A 20091-nucleotide genomic window follows, 5' to 3' on the forward strand; every position below is an offset into this window, starting at 1 on the left:
AGTCGTGGATCCAAAAACGATTCGTTTGTAAAGTAAAACCTTATTGATGATTCTTTGGAATATCTCGGCCAAATAATGTCCGATATTTAAATTTTATACCATTTTGGACTCGTAAGGATCAGTACTATCGACTGGCATCAAAATATAGAAAGTCTAAATTTTGACCCAAATCGACCAAAATGGCAAGAGGTTACATCACGTTTTATATAAAAATCGGGGTCGGTTCCAAAATTAAAGCTTTTTTGATGATTTTTTTTTTAATATCTCGGGTAAAAACCGTCTGATTTTCAAATATAACGCCGTTTTTAATTTGTACGGATCCGTACTATCAATTGGCATTAAAACAAATTAAAAATTGGTGGCTTACAAAAAGTCGTGGATCCAAAAACGATTTGTTTGTAAAGTGAAACCTTTCTTAATGATTGTTTGGAATATCTCGGCCAAATAATGTCCGATTTTTAAATTTTATGCCATTTTGGACTCGTAAGGATCAGTACTATCGACTGGCATCAAAAAATAGAAAATCTAAATTTTGACCCAAATCGACCAAAATGGCAAGGGGTTACATCACGTTTTATATAAAAATCGGGGTCGGTTCCAAAATTAAAGCTTTTTTGATGATTTTTTTTTTAATATCTCGGGTAAAAACCGTCTGATTTTCAAATATAATGCCGTTTTTAATTTGTACGGATCCGTACTATCAATTGGCATTAAAACAAATTAAAAATTGGTGGCTTACAAAAAGTCGTGGATCCAAAAACGATTCGTTTGTAAAGTGAAACCTTTCTTAATGATTGTTTGGAATATCTCGGCCAAATAATGTCCGATATTTAAATTTTATGCCATTTTGGACTCGTAAGGATCAGTACTATCGACTGGCATCAAAAAATAGAAAATCTAAATTTTGACCCAAATCGACCAAAATAGCGAGGGTTTACATCACGTTTTTTATCAAAATCGGGGTCGGCTCGAAAATTAAAACTTTTTTGATGATTTTTATTTGAATATCTCGGGTAAATACCGTCTGATTTTCAAATATTATTTCTTTTTGAATTTGTACGGATCCCTATTAATAATTGGCATTCAAGCAACTTAAAAATCGGTGGGTGTCAAAAAGTCGTGGATCCAAAAACGATTCGTTTGTAAAGTTAAACCTTTCTTGATGATTGTTTGGAATATCTCGGCCAAATAATGTCCGATTTTTAAATTTTATACCATTTTGGACTCGTAAGGATCAGTACTATCGACTGGCATCAAAATATAGAAAGTCTAAATTTTGACCCAAATCGACCAAAATGGCAAGGGGTTACATCACGTTTTATATAAAAATCGGGGTCGGTTCCAAAATTAAAGCTTTTTTGATGATTTTTTTTTTAATATCTCGGGTAAAAACCGTCTGATTTTCAAATATTATGCCGTTTTTAATTTGTACGGATCCGTACTATCAATTGACATTAAAACAAATTAAAAATTGGTGGCTTACAAAAAGTCGTGGATCCAAAAACGATTCGTTTGTAAAGTAAAACCTTATTGATGATTCTTTGGAATATCTCGGCCAAATAATGTCCGATATTTAAATTTTATACCATTTTGGACTCGTAAGGATCAGTACTATCGACTGGCATCAAAATATAGAAAGTCTAAATTTTGACCCAAATCGACCAAAATGGCAAGGGGTTACATCACGTTTTATATAAAAATCGGGGTCGGTTCCAAAATTAAAGCTTTTTTGATGATTTTTTTTTTAATATCTCGGGTAAAAACCGTCTGATTTTCAAATATAATGCCGTTTTTAATTTGTACGGATCCGTACTATCAATTGGCATTAAAACAAATTAAAAATTGGTGGCTTACAAAAAGTCGTGGATCCAAAAACGATTTGTTTGTAAAGTGAAACCTTTCTTAATGATTGTTTGGAATATCTCGGCCAAATAATGTCCGATTTTTAAATTTTATGCCATTTTGGACTCGTAAGGATCAGTACTATCGACTGGCATCAAAAAATAGAAAATCTAAATTTTGACCCAAATCGACCAAAATGGCAAGGGGTTGCATCACGTTTTATATAAAAATCGGGGTCGGTTCCAAAATTAAAGCTTTTTTGATGATTTTTTTTTTAATATCTCGGGTAAAAACCGTCTGATTTTCAAATATAATGCCGTTTTTAATTTGTACGGATCCGTACTATCAATTGGCATTAAAACAAATTAAAAATTGGTGGCTTACAAAAAGTCGTGGATCCAAAAACGATTCGTTTGTAAAGTGAAACCTTTCTTAATGATTGTTTGGAATATCTCGGCCAAATAATGTCCGATTTTTAAATTTTATGCCATTTTGGGCTCGTAAGGATCAGTACTATCGACTGGCATCAAAAAATAGAAAATCTAAATTTTGACCCAAATCGACCAAAATAGCAAGGGTTTACATCACGTTTTTTATCAAAATCGGGGTCGGCTCGAAAATTAAAACTTTTTTGATGATTTTTATTTGAATATCTCGGGTTAATACCGTCTGATTTTCAAATATTATTTCTTTTTGAATTTGTACGGATCCCTATTAATAATTGGCATTCAAGCAACTTAAAAATCGGTGGGTGTCAAAAAGTCGTGGATCCAAAAACGATTCGTTTGTAAAGTTAAACCTTTCTTGATGATTGTTTGGAATATCTCGGCCAAATAATGTCCGATTTTTAAATTTTATACCATTTTGGACTCGTAAGGATCAGTACTATCGACGGGCATCAAAAAATAGAAAATCTAAATTTTGACCCAAATCGACCAAAATGGCAAGGGGTTACATCACGTTTTATATAAAAATCGGGGTCGGTTCCAAAATTAAAGCTTTTTTGATGATTTGTTTTTAATATCTCGGGTAAAAACCGTCTGATTTTCAAATATTATGCCGTTTTTAATTTGTACGGATCCGTACTATCAATTGGCATTAAAACAAATTAAAAATTGGTGGCTTACAAAAAGTCGTGGATCCAAAAACGATTCGTTTGTAAAGTCAAACCTTACTTGATGATTGTTTGGAATATCTCGGCCAAATAATGTCCGATATTTAAATTTTATACCATTTTGGACTCGTAAGGATCAGTACTATCGACTGGCATCAAAAAATAGAAAGTCTAAATTTTGACCCAAATCGACCAAAATAGCAAGGGGTTACATCACGTTTTTTATCAAAATCGGGGTCGGCTCGAAAATTAAAACTTTTTTGATGATTTTTATTTGAATATCTCGGGTAAATAACGTCTAATTTTCAAATATTATACCTTTTTGAATTTGTACGGATCCCTACTAATAATTGGCATTCAAGCAACTTAAAAATCGGTGGGTGTCAAAAAGTCGTGGATCCAAAAACGATTCGTTTGTAAAGTCAAACCTTTCTTGATGATTGTTTGGAATATCTCGGCCAAATAATGTCCGATTTTTAAATTTTATACCATTTTGGACTCGTAAGGATCAGTACTATCGACTGGCATCAAAAAATAGAAAGTCTAAATTTTGACCCAAATCGACCAAAATAGCAAGGGGTTACATCACGTTTTTTATCAAAATCGGGGTCGACTCGAAAATTAAAACTTTTTTGATGATTTTTATTTGAATATCTCGGGTAAATAACGTCTGATTTTCAAATATTATACCTTTTTGAATTTGTACGGATCCCTACTAATAATTGGCATTCAAGCAACTTAAAAATCGGTGGGTGTCAAAAAGTCGTGGATCCAAAAACGATTCGTTTGTAAAGTCAAACCTTTCTTGATGATTGTTTGGAATATCTCGGCCAAATAATGTCCGATTTTTAAATTTTATACCATTTTGGACTCGTAAGGATCAGTACTATCGACTGGCATCAAAAAATAGAAAATCTAAATTTTGACCCAAATCGACCAAAATGGCAAGGGGTTACATCACGGTTTTTATCAAAATCGGGGTCGGTTTGAAAATTAAAACTTTTTGGATGATTTTTTTTGAATATCTCGGGTAAATAACGTCTGATTTTCAAATATTATACCTTTTTGAATGTGTACGGATCCCCACTATCAATTGGCATTCAAGCAACATAAAAATCTGTGGGCTTCAAAAAGTCGTGGACCCAAAAACGATTCGTTTGTAAAGTCAATCATTCTTGATGATTCTTTGGAATATCTCGGCCAAATAATGTCCGATTTTTAAATTTTATACCATTTTGGACTCGTAAGGGTCAGTACTATCGACTGGCATCAAAAAATAGAAAATCTAAATTTTGACCCAAATTGGCCAAAATGGCGAGGGGTTACAACAAGTTTTTTATCAAAATCGGGGTCGGTTCCAAAATTAAAACTTTTTTGATGATTTTTTTTGAATATCTCGGGTAAATAACGTCTGATTTTCAAATATTATGCCGTTTTGAATGTCTACGGATCCCTACTATCAATTGGCATCAGTCATTCTTGTTGATTCTTTGAAATATCTCGGCAAAATAATGTCCGATTTTTAAATTTTATACCATTTTGGACTCGTAAGGATCAGTACTATCGACTGGCATAAAAAATTGAAAAATTGATTTTTGAATATCTTGTCTGATTTTGAAAAGTTACATCTTTTTGAATTCGTACGGATTACCTACTAACCAGCATTTAAATGCAAAATCAATGGGTTATAAAAAGTTGACCAAAAAACGGGTTTTTGATGATTTCTTCGAATATCTCGGCAAAGTAATATACACTTTACACGTTTTGCCACACATAATTCAATTGGCATAACATCTTTGCAAACTGAATCTAAAAAGCTGGTTTACCTGAAATATAATGTGGGTTTTATTTGGCTGGAAGGCTGGACAGTCATAAATCAATAAAGATAATTTCCAGAAAAATGTGTTGCAATGCCTCTTAGCTATCAAGTTTTAGTTTGACTGCGATATCAATCAGTCAATTATCGCTATGCGTCTGATTTGGGTGCTTGCAACGCTTGTGGTCCTAGCTAGCGCTGGGTCTCTCAAGGACCCGCCCACGGTGCGTTACGATAACTATAGTGTCTATCAGTTAAGCATAAAGAATAAAATACAGTTATCGCTGATAAATAAACTGGGCGAGCTTAGCCAAAAGGTATGTAAGGAACTGTAAATTGAATGTTTGGAGCTTTTATGATTGCTGTATGCCATTGCTGTTTAGTATAACATCTGGAAGGATTACGATGACCACACCAAGCAAATGCACATTATGGTCAGTCCATCGGAGTCAACGCGCTTCCAGCTACTCCTTAAATTCGTTGGTATCAGCAGCCAGCTCTTAATAGACAATGTACAAAAGTAAGTTATGCCGAAGGATATTAAAAATGGGTTTTTCATATGCTACGAATTCCTTTCCTAGAGCCCTGTTATATAATCGCCTTTTGTTCCACGATAAGACGTGGGCAAATCGTGTATTAATCTTGCGTACTATAAAGTTAATTGCTTGATATTTAGGCTTATCGACGACGAAAAAATATCCAACAGAGATAGCGGCACCTTTGGGTGGAAACGGTACCATGAACTGGCCGAGATCGAAGCATGGTTAGATGAAATTTTGGCAACCTTTCCCAGCGTAACTGAAAGTTTCTCTATTGGGCAGTCCTACGAGGGACGAAACATCCGTGGCATCAAGATTTCCCATGGCTCTAATAAGCCCGGCATATTTATTGAGTCCAACATACATGCACGTGAGTGGATCACCTCGGCCAGTGCCACGTGGTTCATCAACGAGTTGCTTACCTCACAGACAACAGAGGTGCGCAACTTGGCAGAGAACTACGATTGGTACATTGTGCCCGTCTTCAATGTAGATGGCTTTGAATACTCCCACCGCCAGGTAAGCTTAATTTAATTTATTTGATAACTGGTTAGCTAATCAAACTATGTAACATAGAATCGGCTGTGGCGCAAGACGCGTCAACCCCACGCCACCTCGTCCTGCATCGGAGTCGATGGAAATCGTAATTTCAATTCACACTGGATGGAAAATAATGGCGCCTCGTCGGATCCTTGTAGCGAGACATTTGCCGGCGAATCACCTTGGTCGGAGCCAGAGTCTAAGGCACTGTCCGAGTATCTAACAAGCATCAAGGATAAATTCAGCGTGTACCTATCATTTCACTCCTACGGCCAATGGTTGCTGTCACCCTATGGCCACTCAGAAGTTGAGTACCCAGAAAACTACGACGATTTGCAAGAAATAGGCGCCGCCTTTGCCGGTGCCATTAAAAATTTGGTCTATGGCACTGACTACGTTTACGGCTCCACAGCCTCCGTGTTATGTAGGTCGACCAATTACCAGATTTTTCAAGCCACTAAAAACGTTTTATTTTTGTAGATGTCGCTTCTGGTTCGTCTGTCGATTGGGTTTTCAATGAGCTGGACAAAAAGGTGGGCTTTACCATTGAGTTTCGAGACAAGGGAAATTTTGGCTTCGTACTGCCGCCCGCTCAGATTCTGCCCAACTGCGATGAGCTGATGGCTGGCATGGTTGCGCTGATTGACAAGACCAACCAGCTTGGTTACATATAATCCAAACTTTATTTCTATTGATTACTCGTCATTAAAATGGCTCATGTAGGACGCCAGCAGGTCATCAATCTTGTAGCCTTGCGTGGTGCTGCAGAGCAGCTTCGAGGCGCCAATCATGTTGCCGAATCGTATGTGAAAGTGGTTCTTGCCGGAACTCCACATGCCTAGTTCCGTGTAGCTGTAGCTTCTCAGAAGATTTTTTGTATGCACATCGAGTATATGGAAGCCTGTGCCGTTGATCGCTATCAAAAGGTTCTCAGGCAGGGACTTGTCATTCAGCTGCTTGACAACGAAGAACGTGGAACCAAAGCACGTCTGTTTGGCAAGCTCCTGTAGAAACATCAGCTTCGCTTGATCTTCGTCAGCTCCGGCCTCTTGATGCATAATTGGCGAAAGTTGTTGATGCCACTCTGACAACGTCTGCAATGGCAGCAAATCCTCAGGCACCAAGCGGGGCAGCAGCTCCTGCAGCGGCAAACCTTCCTCATTATACCGATTCGCCCTGTGAATTAGTTTGGCCAACTGCAAGACCACCTCAAGGTTAGTGGCATAGTAGCCCTTAAGGTACTTGTGCAACTCTTGTGGATAACTAAAGATCATATCCGCATTGAAATCCGTGCCCGGCTGGCAATTAAGCCAAAGTTTGCGCATAAAGTGCAGCTGGTAGTGGCCATCACTGCTGGTGCGGATTGTCTTCTGATGGCGGGGATGGTGTAAGACTTCCGTGATGAAATCGAACACAAACTCCGCCTCGGGAATGGCGTAAATCTTCTCGCCCATTTTCAAAAAAATACTGAACCCCAGCTGCGACTTAAGCTCCAAACGATGTGTTATCTCCCGGATAAGATCCGCTCCCCGCGTGTGGGACTCTATCTCAAATGCCTCTACGGTATCATCCGGGAAGTAGATCTTATGATAGATGTGCATGCAACGTTGCTGGATCCCCTCCACCTCAATCAGATGCGGGGCGTGCTTTCGCTGGCCGTACTGCACGGAACGCTTCAAGCGCCTGAGGCATGCATCCGCCAGTGCATCGCGACGCAGGCTCAGGAACAGAATAAGTTCACGCATGATGAGCACACTGGGCGCCATGATGCCCGTGGCCAGATAGAGCAAGTCCCAGCCACGCTCCTCGCTCACCTCCAGCGGGTTGTTGCTTAGCTGCTTCATAAGCTGGCAGAAGACCTCATCACAGAGCAACGGTTCTTGCAGAGCCGGCTTGAAGATTAAATCCGTATTCACAGGCAGATTACCGCGTGATATGTCGCCCATGTACTGAAGGAATACGAAATGTTACGAGGATCAGATTAGCAAATAAGCCTTGCCCACCTTCAGTATGTGATGATGAATGACTTGTGCCTGTTGGTAGAGCTGCGGCTTTGAGTGCAGAGACCTAAGGAGCGGTGCCTTCAGTGGTTCCGGTGAATACCTCCATAAAGGTGACTGTTCCGATCTGTCAAAAGGTGAAAGTTAAAAATAATTCAAATTATATGTCTTTAAAAGAATGTACTCCAATCGCTCTCGGAACTGCATCTCAGCCAACTGGGCTAAGCTATGATGTCGACGAAGCGAAGCTGCCGTCGGACCCTTTGCCTCGGATTGTTCTACAGAATCACGACGGGTGTGCTCTTTGAATATCTGCTGTAACTGTGCGCTGGGCTTGGAGAGCGTGGCTAGGATGCGCACATTGGCGGCCACAAATTGGCCCCAATGTCCATTGGCACAGCCACGCCAGCTGCAGCGGGGATCCTTGGTCATCAGCTGGTCACCCGTGACACCCGCCTCGAACTGTACCAGATCCCCAGCTCTCATCGCCAGTAGGTCATCCACTTCAGACTGTGACTGGGTGTTGTATATGGCTACGCCGTAGCTGGAGCGTTGCTGTAGGTTCACCAGCATGAAGTCGATGAGCTCAACTGCATCCAGAGCCTCGCTGGATTGCAGCACAAAGTTCTCCTGTTGGGCGGTAAGCACGTGCATCTGGTCGTTTGCTCGATAATGCACCTTGAGCAGTTCCGCATAGCTGCAGGATGCGAGCACCTGCTCTGTTTCGTCAATGAGTGAGAGTCCTGTGGCATTAACAGCCAGCACGAGGTCATCGCTTTGCAATTTGGGGCCGGACACGCGGAGCACTTCGTAGAGACGAGAATGGCGCATGGGCCAGGACAGATGGGCAAACAAGCAAATGTCTTCCTTGGCACGCTGCTGCGACATCCCGTCCTGGCCCTTCTTCACATAGGCGCAGTTCTTGTACGTTGCGGCAATCAATCGACTCCAGTTGTGCACGGCCCGTTCACCCGGTGCCAGCAGATCCTGTGGTACAAAGGCCGTCAGCTGGCTCTCAGAGAGCTTAGCCACGGGCTGTGCTCCATGCTCAATGTAGGTGGTCAGCGCACAGATCATCGCAATGTCCTTCTCTGAGCGACAGCGGTATTCGCCGCATTTTAAGCCACTCAGAATCTGCTTGTAGATGAGATGCGTGGCCTGGGGATCCAGCGCAGGATCGTACCAGGCACCAAAAAGTTCCTTGCGAAGGTACAGCTTCCAAGGTGCATCCGCTTGCCGTTGCTCGCAGCTGGCAATGACGTCTAGCACGTGCTCGCGTCCAGCGCCCAGAGGAATGAGCCTCTCGTGCAGCGACAAAACAAGGCCGAATCCAAAGCTGTCGCTTAGACCCAGCCCATCGCACAACTGCTGCACTACCTCCCTGGCCGTGCTGGCCGCATCCACCTGCAATTTACGAGCCTCGCCGTCCATCAAATAAATCGCCAGCTTTAAAGGCTGGCGACTGCGAATCGCCTGCAGCTCCAAGAGCGAGGGAGGTTGGGATCGCGCCCCGTTGACCAATGTGCGCTCCAGATGCTGCAGACAAGGCGCCGCCTGCAGCTTGGCGGTGCCTACCTTCATATAACTGCGCAGATAGGGCTCGAAATTGGGTGTGGGCGGAAAGCAGCTCAAGCAGAGCGAGAGCAGCAACCAGCCGCGGGAGAGCGAATTGCGACTGGGATTCAGGTACAGCTGTTTGCAGATCTGAACCAGGATCTCGTCCCTGTAAGGATATTAAACAAGGTGCGTAAACATCCATAAGTATGCACGTAGAAATGGGCCATAGGTTGGGAATAACAGCTTACACTTTTTATATTAAAATGAAAATTCCAAACATATCCTGCTAAAAGTCAAGAAAGTAGACCCAAGAGGATATACTCGCAACCTACCTTAATCCTTCTCTTAAAATGCCATGTCCAATTATGAAGTGAATCTTGTCCATATGGCTGCTGCCGACGTTCAGCCAGAGCTGATAGAACTCCTCGGCATTCTGCTGACCATTGCCAATAATTTTTGCTGGACGCTTGAGGGTTTGCCTGACAAAGCGACGCGGCTTGGAGCCGAGAATCCGCGCCATATCCTGCATAAGTTGTGGGTTACGCAGCGTTTGTTGGGTCAGGCTGGGTGCAGCCTCTGGCAGATCGCCCATAAAGCGAAGAATCATCAGCCAAATGGCCTAATGAGAAAAAATGAGTTTGGGTCTGGAATTCACTTGAGTGAGTTGAAAGTAATTTACCTTGGCAGCCGTCTGATCGATGTGCAGATCATGTTTCAAAAGAGGTTGCTTCAAGGGCTTGCTCTCGTGCTGATATGTAGTCCCATTGCAGAAATATGTCGAGGCAAACTTCAAAAAGCTATAGTCCGATGTGTCCACATTTGGGGGACTTGGCTTGGGCAGACGGATGGTGCCAGCGGAGCTGATGCTGTTGCTCTTCTTGAGCGTGATCTACAATTAAAAGTAAGTACAATATTAATAAATATTAACGTTTACATTTTGTAGCTTAATTTTAACTTAGAATTATTTTAACATTAGCACTTCGCTCAGTTTCTCTTATAAAAATGCACTTAAATTTATAATGGAATTCTGACAGCTTTAATCCAGGTAGTACCGCCTACCAAACGAGTTGGTATTATGTTTTTTTCAAGTAGATATGCCGATCTGATAAGAGTCCGTCGATTATTTACGATTGCATTTTATTTCATTTATCATGCGGGGCATTTGTTTTAAACTTGCAAAGCTCTTCGATAGCGATAGCTGAGGTTCTTGCTAAAATATTTTTAATTCTAAAGTTAGTTGCTGACTATATTCGACGCTGTGCGTTTTTAGACTCCAAATTGCGGCAGTGGCAGGAAATTTACACTTTTGTCAATAAATATTAAAGAATTTTGTTGTTTTGCTGTTGTTTCATTTCAATAGAGTTTTCCTGGTGTATAAAACTTTTAAGCTAATGCCACAAAATATGCCTAAATTAGGAAACTCAATCTATACAAGGTTAAAGTTCCTATGAGCTTTTCATTTATCTAGCTATTCATTTACATACTTGTAACAGTAAGATCCTCACATTAGCAATCATATAAAATTTTTTCCAGAAAACTGGATGGCTCTAAGGTATGAGTCTGAAATTTTATGGAAACATAGCTTAAAACACATTTAAAAAAAGATTTAATAGCAGAAAATAAACCCAAATTGGAAAGACACTTTTTACATAGGCTATGCCCCAGAGACGCCCTTGTCTGAACAAATATTATCAAGAAATTTAAAAGGAAATATCTGTTTAATATACACATAGACTCCTACTGAAATGAGTATATCCATTTGCTTCAGTAATATTCTCATATTTTAATAAATATATTATATAACATATATAATTATTTACACTTGCTGCTCAAAAGTATGCGTCTGAATTTAATGTAACTTAAAATACATTTTAAAAAAGAACTTCCATTTTCACAAAAAAATAAATGATTGGCCAATCGCTATTTTCAGACAAGTTTCCTATTCTTTCCACTTGTAAACACCGTCATATAGAGCATTAAAATTGAAACAAAAAAAAATAAATAAATAAATAATAAATAAAACTGTTGAATCTATCTTGACAACAATAAAATTTTATAGATTACATAGCTCTTATCTTTCACCCTACACTGTTTATGTAAATATTGTCAATGGGTAGTCCAAAGTGTGGCTGGTCGAATTTCAAGCAATTCAATGTGTTATCAAAATAAGCTCAAAATAGATTGAAGAATAAGAATGCCAAAATCATGTTCTAATTTCCGCAGATAGTAATTTAGCTCAAATTTATTTGGGTATGTTCTTAATTTGCAGTTGACAATGATCAAAAAGGCTACTGGACATAGAGTACAAAAGGCACAATGTGAAATGACCAACGTGTACGAAAAAGAAGACAACTGAGACATATATATATATATGCGATAAGGAACTACTGTGAAGAAAAAACGAAATGGATTGCGTACATATCTTTAAATTCCTTGGATGTCGCCACCGAAGCGGGTTTTATTTACAAAAATATAATAAATAGGTTTGTACAGAGAATATACATTTATAAAATGGGAGCCTTTTGGGCAAATAGAACGATCACAAAACGAATCGATTTTAAGTATATATGAGTATATATATACAAGCCAGCATGGATATAACATTTGTACAGGTGCATCAAAAGAAAGCCCACAAGTGAGACGATTGCAAGAGATGAAGAAGAATATCTTCATAATATCAGCTATTGACTACTTATCGTAAAGGCTGTCTAATTTGTTCAGCGCTGACCCGGTGGCACCCGGCAACTGCTAGAGACGCGTCTGGTCGGCGACCTTGCGAGGCGCCGCCTCGTAGTAGTTGACGGGTCGGGACAGCAGCTTGGTGGGGACATCTTTGCGTAGGCGCAATTGCCGCTCGAATATCAAGGACTTCTCCTTGACATTCGGCCCCAATGGACCACTCACATCGGGCTCGTCGTTCAGGAAGCCGAACACGTCGTCCACAATCTGCTTGGACGACTCGACATCCATGTAGCCGGGGCTATCCACACTATTGCCATTCGTCCTGGCTACGCTGTTGCTGGCAGGACGAGTACTCAGTGGCACAGCAGCAATGGGAGACATCGACGGGGGCGGAGGCAAGGACATGCGTGCCTGTAACGTGGGCGCCGGCAGCACTTGCGCCCGGATCTGCGGCTGCTCGGATCGCTTCAAGGATTTTGTGCGTTTGGGCTGATTCACAGCCAACATGGCTTGAGCATTGCGTGCCGCGATTTCCTCCTTGAAACGCTGCTCCGCCGCCTGTTTTTCCTTTAAACGGAGCTCCGCTTCAGCCTGCTGCTGCTTGAGACGCTGCTGCTCCAGCTCCTTAAGGCGCAGCAGTTCCTGTTCCTTTACTCGCTTTCGCTGCAGCTGCGTCTCCTGCTTGGCCAGCAGCTCCGCGCGGAAGCGACTTCTGGCCAGCTGGCCGCGACACAGTGCCTGCAGCTTTATCGTGCGGCTGCGCACCATCGTGAACTGGGTGGTCAGTCGCTGGGCAGCTATGCAGGCGCCCAGCCGATGGAATCCAAGCCGCATCACCTGGTACCTACACCGTTGGGCACGTCCGCGCCAATAGCGCTGCACTGTGACGATGGCCTGGCGATATTTCTGCATGTAGCGACGGAAGAGCACACGCCGTATGCCTCTCTGTATGATCACAATGCACTTGAGCATTATCCGCGAGCGTTCTGACTCGAGGAGAGAATCGTCCTCATCCCGCAGAAAGAGCTTCGTGCGTCCAAACTGGCGATCCGAATCGGTGGGCAACACCGAGTCACAAATCTGTCGCGCCAACAAGCGACAGTCGCATTTGTCAAGCGGACCCGTGCGCGGCACCAGCAGTCGATACCTTTCCACAAAGGCGCGGTAAGCGTGGCGTATGGGATACCCAGCGCGACGAATGCGAGCCGTTTCCATCATGCCCGAGTAGCGCAGCTGACGCACGCATAGCTCCTTGTCAAAGTTCTAGAAGAGAAAAGAAATTCAGGTAAGTACAAGATTTGATGATACTATTTAAACCGACTTTAGTCAAAATATCTTGATAAACAAAAATGTATTTCATACTAGAACATACTTTTCGACCGACTGTTCTGATATATGTACTGCGTGCAACAGAAAGAAACACTTTTGCAAAGTTTCATGACGACAGCTTTGAAACTGAGGGACTAGTTCGCATAAGAACAGACAGATGGACAGACGGACATGGGTATATCGACTGGGCGGTTGAAGCCGATCAAGAATATATATAATTTATGGGCTCGGAGATGACTCATTCTATACGCTAAGCAGTCTACTCAAACTGACTTTATAGACCCAAATTTATATAGCATACTTATCACAGAATAACAGATTGAGAGGAGGAGACCAGAAGAAAGAGAGAGAGAGGCAGAGAGTTTGCATCGAGCACATTGGATATTTAAACCGAATCAGTATCTAATCTTAATCTTTCCCAGAATATTGTGTCTACTCACATTGGGTTCCTTATACTCATTGGGCTTTATGCAGCGTATAAAGTAGGGATGTGCTTGGGACAAGGTGCGCATTAGCATATCCAAGGAGTTGCGAAATTTGACGCACAGGGTGGGCTGCTTCTTGGCCGTGTCCATGGGCAGCTCCTGGGGAAATATGTCCACCAGATAGCTGTTGCTGGAACGCTGCACCAGGGAACGCAGATCGCCGCTAAAGGAATCGCGATTCTTTTCGAGAAAGCCCAACGGATTGTACATGACGACACCGGCATAGTGCCTAATACCGAAGAGCGAGGTCTGTGTGGTCTTGCCCTTGACATAGATGGAGCGATTGCCATGCTGGACGTGCAGCTTCTCCAACAGAGTCTGATCCGTGCCCTTGGGGAACTTGGACTCCTCATCGATGAGCGACATAATGTTGACGGGCTTCATGCCGATGAGATCAAGTATATCCTGGTTGTCCTGGAAGTCGATATGCTGCCAGTTAATGTGCTCCAGTTGGTACTCCGCCTGCTCCATCTGCAAGACCAAGAGCATTAGCAATATAAATGGAGAGATGAGAGAGTTGAGATACCTTGAAAATGTGTCCGACAAAGAACTGCTGCAGATTCTCATTGGCATAGTTGATGCACAGCTGCTCGAAGCTATTGTTGTCGAAGTTCTCGAACCCAAAGATGTCCAGCACTCCGATGCTGTTCACAGGCTCCGTCGGCGGCTTGTTGATGGTCTCATTAATGCGCCGCACGATGCGCACAAATATGCCATCGTAGAGGGACTTCACAAACGCATCGCGTCCCTCCAATGCGGCCTCCTTCGACAAGCTGGTCACCACGTGCTCCCCGTGCACGTAGATGGTGCGTTGGGTCAGCGCCGTATTCAAAGGCGCGGCCGACAGCCCCAGCAGCTGGGCCACACGCTGCAGGTTGACGGGATCGTCCACTTCGGCTGCTTCAAGGTTGGCCACCTCGGTCGCCTTGAAGCGCAAGTTGCCCAGATGCAGGATGGCCGCCATAAGGCTAAGCAGGCACCAGACTTCCTCTTGCTTGAACGAGAGCACCTTCATGGCGGCGCGAATGTCGGCAAAGTCCTTGGCATCCTGCTTGCCCGCCAGTGTGAAGCAGCCGCCCTGCGCCAGGTAATGATACTGGCTGGGACTCTGCTCCTGCAGTTGCAGGCGTTCCCGCTCCGCTGCACTCAGACCCGCCAGCATACAATAGAAAATGTGATAGTTGCGCTCCTCGCGGCTTTGAAAGACAATCCGTGACTTCTCCAGCAGGTACTGCTGGATGCGAGCACCCTGTATGGCGCCCGCCGGAGTGAAGCGTATGTCAATGTACTTGCCGAACCGGGAGGAGTTGTCGTTGCGCACGGTCTTCGCGTTGCCGAAGGCCTCCATAATGGGATTTGCCTCGATAATCTGCTGCTCGATCCAGGAGTGCTTGCCACTGATCGCCGCCAGATACTGCAGGATCAGCTTGGTGCTTTCGGTCTTACCGGCTCCGGACTCGCCGCTTATAACGACGCACTGGTCCTCCTTGAGGCGCTGCAGGCGTTGGAAGGCATTGTCGCTCACGGCGAAGATGTGCGGCGGCAGCTCGTTGAGCTTCTTATTTCGATACAATTGGATCTCGCGATGCGTATAGATGGGCAGTATCTGGTAGGGATTGATGGCCACCAGCATGGAGCCTGTGTATGTCTGTAAAACGAGTTCCGAGTATTAGTTAAACTTCGCGTAGGGAATCTCTATCCTTACTTACGTAAATAAACTGTTTGGCGTAGCGCGTTTGGAGATTGCGCAGAATCGTGTACTCCTGCAGATCGCCCAGCGTAATCATATCCTCCACATCCTCCTGCGAGGTTAGATGCATCGCTTTGAGCACATCTCCCGCCGGCACCCAGAACTGCTTCTTGGCATCATCGCAGACCAGCGTTTGGGTCTTCTCCGTGCGCACAATCCGCGCTCCGAAGGGCACCGCGAATTCACTGCTTGTGTTCTGCGGCTTGACCCAAACATACTCGCCCTGCAATCGATCATTAATGGGAGATATTATCGATGTAATAATTATGATGTATACGCGCAGCACTTCTTTGTTTTACGATAAGATACCAAAAGTCGAAATATTACTCAATGTCAAGGAATTTCGGTGTGTGGAAATTGATTATTGCCGTCATGTAAGTCAATACGTGTAGTTGATTTGTTGAAATTGACACTGTTTGCAGTTATCACAATCAAAGATCCAACATAAATGATGATAAGGGATTTTATGCTACGGAATTTCTACACATGATCAAAGGAAAACCAACTCGGAGACACGGTATGTACCTAAGTAGTAAAAGACTTTGACAAATAATCCTAAACCAAAAGTTTGTACCAAATAAAATGTAAAATTTGCTAGGATCTGGGGCATTAAAAAAGAATAGTGCATAGAGTAATCGAAAACAAAAACGGAAATCAATACTAAGAAAGTTGTCAATGAAATTTTGGTTAGTTAAAAAAGGCTTTCAAGTCGTCAAAAGTTTTGGAAAAACAAAACGGTAGCCGTTGAGCAAACAGTTGAGACCTCAAATTTACTCGAAGTGCTTATCTTATCTCGACGGAATGCCGATATACAAAAAAAAAAGAGTCTTATCGGTTTTTGACAATCAAAACGGTTAACACAACACGGCAACAAACAGCCAATAATTGCCAAAAAGAAAGTGAACGGGCGTATTTGGTAAAAATTAATACAAAGTATTCCATTATAGAGTTAAGCTCTCATTGAGACAGTTGAATCCATGTTAGCTCTCAGTTTATATTATATTATTTATTCTTTTATGGAGTCGCTGCGACCTTGCTTATCTATAATAACATGAGACTCACCTGTGCCTAGGCATTTTGATAAGATTGTGACTAATGGCAGCCAAAAACAAAAAAAAAAATAAATAAATACCGCTAAGCACACATTGATCGATAACTTAAAGCCAATTCCTGAAAGGGTTAACAATTCGAATATATAAATATTATTAATGATAAGCGTGTCTTGCAATCAGTGCCAGAACATGAGTTCATCCTTTGGTGAATCCATTGCAAATTGGTAATTCATATTTAATTGAAAAGTAATTTTTACGATGATCCAATCATCACATGTGCCCAGTCCAAGTCATAATCAAACTGCCAAGTGACACAAGTGGGCTGCAAATTTTAGCCGAACATTTTGGTAAAAAAAAAATCCAAATATCGCCCAAATGACATCATAAATTCCACTTTGATGCATTTCAGCCTTTGTTAAAATGGTTGAAATGGTTTTTTAGAAACATGTGAAAATGAGGTCTTTACGCTTTCCCATAAGTAAATACATTTTTCACATTTTAAAAAAATAAAACAATCTAAGAGGGTAGCTTTGTATAGGGCATCTTTGAGTCCGGCATTTCCGTGTGCAGAATTTTTTAAACTTGATAAGAAACAGCTTTAGCTTACCACGTGCCAGAGCACAAATAGGCAATAAAACCATTTCAAGAGACAACAACTTTTCGCCAAGTTATTATATAGAAATTGTAAGATTCAAACTAATTTTTTATATTTTTAAGCCATATTTTTCACGGGAATTTAGGCCAACTTTACACGTAAACTTAATGATTAGAACTATTGAAGAGCTTACATGTTCCCGCAGAAATTCCGACATGCTTCGTATTTGAATTCTCTGAAGGCCAAACTCTACTCAAGATATAGTTTTGGATAGTTAGAGCACTTTGCCGAGACCCACACGCGCCGAGGCTTCTATTGATTGCCGAACATATATTTGCGCAACGATTCGGTTTTTATTTTCACAGCCGTTTTCACAACAATATTTTGTAGTTTTGTGAATTTTAATATGCTTCTGATATCGACCGTGGGGTTCTGTTCGGCACGGAGACTCGTTCATTTGTGAACGGAAATTTCGAATAGGAGCCCTTGCTGTCATTTCATTTCTTATCTAGCGGAGCGGCGGCGCGGTTGATATTGATAATGAATATTGAATGTGTTTTTTTTGGCAGCCGCGTCTGGCTTTATCGCCGTCTCGCCATATGGCCGGCTTCGATCAGGTGCGTCAGTTTTGCAGTAGAAAAATCGGATAACATTGACCAAGAACTTGACCAGAGAATGCAGGTATTTAGAACATGTTTAAAAATTCTCAAACATTTTTCGATCTTATCTTTGAAATTAGCTCGTCGATAATGCCCGACTACCCTTATGAGTCACGCGGCTTGTCGTTTAATTCTATCTGCAAATGTTTTCTACCAATAAAACTGGGACCCTGCGAATCCGAACTAGGGGGGTTTTTTTATACCCAAAACCCATTAAAAATGGGTAAAAAGGTATGATGTATTTGTGCAAAATGTTAATGTATGTAACAGGCAGAAGGAACCATCCCGACCCTGTCTATATGTCCGTCTGTCCGTCCGTATGTATAATCGCAAGGATATCAGAGCCTATTAGAGCTAGAGACTAGAAATTTTAGATGTAGGTCTGTTGAGATTACGCAAACAATCTGTGGTACAATTAGATATACTGTTAAAATATTTCGTTAAGATCGGTTTTTGTTTTGTTTTTCGGTATTTTAACTGCGCACGCAAATTTGGTGTTGTAATAAGAGGGTTCAGGGTATGCTCTAGTCAGGAGCTCCTGACTAGAACCTCTTACTTGCTTTAGTATTGATTATTATTTTTAGTTGGGGTCATTGATTGTTTACGTGTCTTATATGTAGATGAATTATAATAACCAAGTCGTATGCTTCAAAACAGGCAAAAGAGCTCAGAATAATGTTTATGAAGTAATAAATCATTTTCACGAAGTTAGCATTACGTACCTTTAAATGTTGGGATTAAAATTCTTATATTTACAACTGATAAAAGCTTGAATAATTAAATATTTTCTACGCAGTGAAAGGCCTTATTCAATAAGAAGAGCACTTTCATTGGCTTTCGATATTAAACACGCAAAAAAAATGTACCCCCAAATATAAAAGCTGATATCTTTATACAATAATTGATAGATTGTGTGCTGACATTGTGAATTTATTTCATTTATTCGAAACAAATTACAAAGTTCAACCACCGAGTCGAGGTTTTATTTGCAGAACGATTTGTCATAGTATTTCGTTATCATCACAAATGTCACATAATCGTAATGTACTTGTGATTTATAAAAGTCATAGTTAAACAACTCCGATAGGGACAAGGGCCTTAATACATTTATGAATCTTACATAGGTTAAATTTTCTTAAAAATGCAGCTGCAACAGTTATGTTGGTATCATATTTATTGCTTTCAAGCTAAATTCGAATTTAATCTTCGAATGCCTTTAATTGCAAGCAGATAATAAGGCCAGGATGTGGTCATGTCCAGTCACGTCCAGTCACGTCCGGTCTTGATATTTTTGTTAATATTAAAACATTTAATTTAAATTATCTTTGCCAAGATAATGTTAGATCCGAATGGATTTTAATAAGTAGACTTCAAGGACTTCAGCATTGATTTATAATAGTTCATTCAATATGCAGCGACCTCCGCCTATAGGGAACCGTCCAGAAGCTGGCTAAAACCCGTTTTAATTGCCAATGGCTTCAATAAAGTGGCATAAGCCAACTGCAATTTTCATTCATTGTTTCCCGTAGATAATTTGCTGGAAAGTGGTCAAACAAACAACAATTGTTTGGCGATAAGCGAAACGGAATTTTCAAGTGATTCGAAATTAATTTTGTAGCTCGATATAAAGAAGTGCGTCTGGGGTGCAATTTAATAGGAAGTGGATGGCATTTGTTTGGCTGCGAGGCATTGGAATGCACATGAGCTGTGGGGAGCTGCGGGGAGCTGCGGGGAGCTGCGGGAAGCGGAACGAGCTTTCATATCCTTGGATGTCCTTTACAACGAGGTGACAATAACGCCGGCAAGAAGAAGCTTTGCTTTATTCCTTAAGTGAGTCCTTGGCATAATACAATGAACTCTTTTCCACTGTCGTGACCGAATTAGGGGAGCAAAAGGGGGTATCGTGGTGTGGACGCCTTAAAAGCGCATTTAGGATTATCCTGAGATTATCTTAACCTTTGACCCACTTTCCCGATCGCATCAATTAAAATAACAAAAACGAAATTGGAGGCAAAAGAGATTGTCTCAGTTGTCCGCAGCCCCGCGTGAAATTTAATTATTGCCCGGACAACGAGCTGTGACAAATGCACGAAATATTTGTGTATGCCGGACAAGGTCGGCCATAAATTTA

General features: G+C 41.8%; 4 protein-coding genes across 5 annotated transcripts in view; 3 read left to right on the forward strand and 1 right to left on the reverse strand.

The window, feature by feature from the left end:
* The window catches only part of LOC6635618 (zinc carboxypeptidase), a 50004-nt gene extending 44275 nt beyond the window's left edge, over positions 1–5729 (forward strand). Inside the window, exon 8 of one of the 2 annotated variants that reach the window (XR_011416722.1) lies at positions 5594–5729. The gene's annotated coding sequence lies outside the window, so the exon portion shown is untranslated. Of the gene's footprint in view, positions 1–5448; positions 5536–5593 lie in introns of those variants that run through there. The other variant, XR_004304804.2, reaches the window with a different exon arrangement.
* Positions 4897–6656, forward strand: LOC6635619 (zinc carboxypeptidase). Its single transcript, XM_002059102.4, has 5 exons — positions 4897–5089; positions 5156–5292; positions 5449–5830; positions 5888–6275; positions 6332–6656. Exons 1-5 carry the CDS (start codon positions 4925–4927, stop codon positions 6523–6525), a joined length of 1266 nt encoding a protein of 421 aa, XP_002059138.1. The 5' UTR covers positions 4897–4924; the 3' UTR covers positions 6526–6656.
* Myo28B1 (Myosin 28B1) lies at positions 6377–17756 on the reverse strand. Its single transcript, XM_002059103.4, has 10 exons — positions 17495–17756; positions 15614–15877; positions 14431–15552; positions 13860–14375; positions 12313–13353; positions 10088–10297; positions 9741–10027; positions 8036–9574; positions 7855–7978; positions 6377–7800 (listed from the first exon to the last, which is right to left on the reverse strand). The coding sequence occupies exons 1-10, from the start codon at positions 17516–17518 to the stop codon at positions 6547–6549; spliced, it is 6381 nt and encodes a 2126-aa protein (XP_002059139.1). The 5' UTR covers positions 17519–17756; the 3' UTR covers positions 6377–6546.
* The window catches only part of Slob (Slowpoke binding protein), a 49026-nt gene continuing 44810 nt past the window's right edge, over positions 15876–20091 (forward strand). The window contains exon 1 of the mRNA XM_015169005.3: positions 15876–16171. The gene's annotated coding sequence lies outside the window, so the exon portion shown is untranslated. The remainder of the gene's footprint in view (positions 16172–20091) is intronic.

This window comes from Drosophila virilis, chromosome 4 (genome assembly GCF_030788295.1).
Source record: "Drosophila virilis strain 15010-1051.87 chromosome 4, Dvir_AGI_RSII-ME, whole genome shotgun sequence".
Classification (NCBI taxonomy): Eukaryota; Metazoa; Arthropoda; class Insecta; order Diptera; family Drosophilidae; genus Drosophila; species Drosophila virilis.

Excerpts from the sequence above, each read along its gene's own strand:
- LOC6635619 (XM_002059102.4), top strand. The coding sequence starts at position 4,925 with ATGCGTCTGATTTGGGTGCTTGCAACGCTTGTGGTCCTAGCTAGCGCT. Across the intron at positions 5,090-5,155 it reads TGGGCGAGCTTAGCCAAAAG|TATAACATCTGGAAGGATTA; the intron begins GTATGTAAGGAA and ends ATTGCTGTTTAG. Across the intron at positions 5,293-5,448 it reads TTAATAGACAATGTACAAAA|GCTTATCGACGACGAAAAAA; the intron begins GTAAGTTATGCC and ends CTTGATATTTAG.
- Myo28B1 (XM_002059103.4), bottom strand. The coding sequence starts at position 17,518 with ATGTCGGAATTTCTGCGGGAACAT. Across the intron at positions 7,979-8,035 it reads CAGTTCCGAGAGCGATTGGA|ATCGGAACAGTCACCTTTAT; the intron begins GTACATTCTTTT and ends ACCTTTTGACAG. Across the intron at positions 7,801-7,854 it reads TTCATCATCACATACTGAAG|TACATGGGCGACATATCACG; the intron begins GTGGGCAAGGCT and ends GTATTCCTTCAG.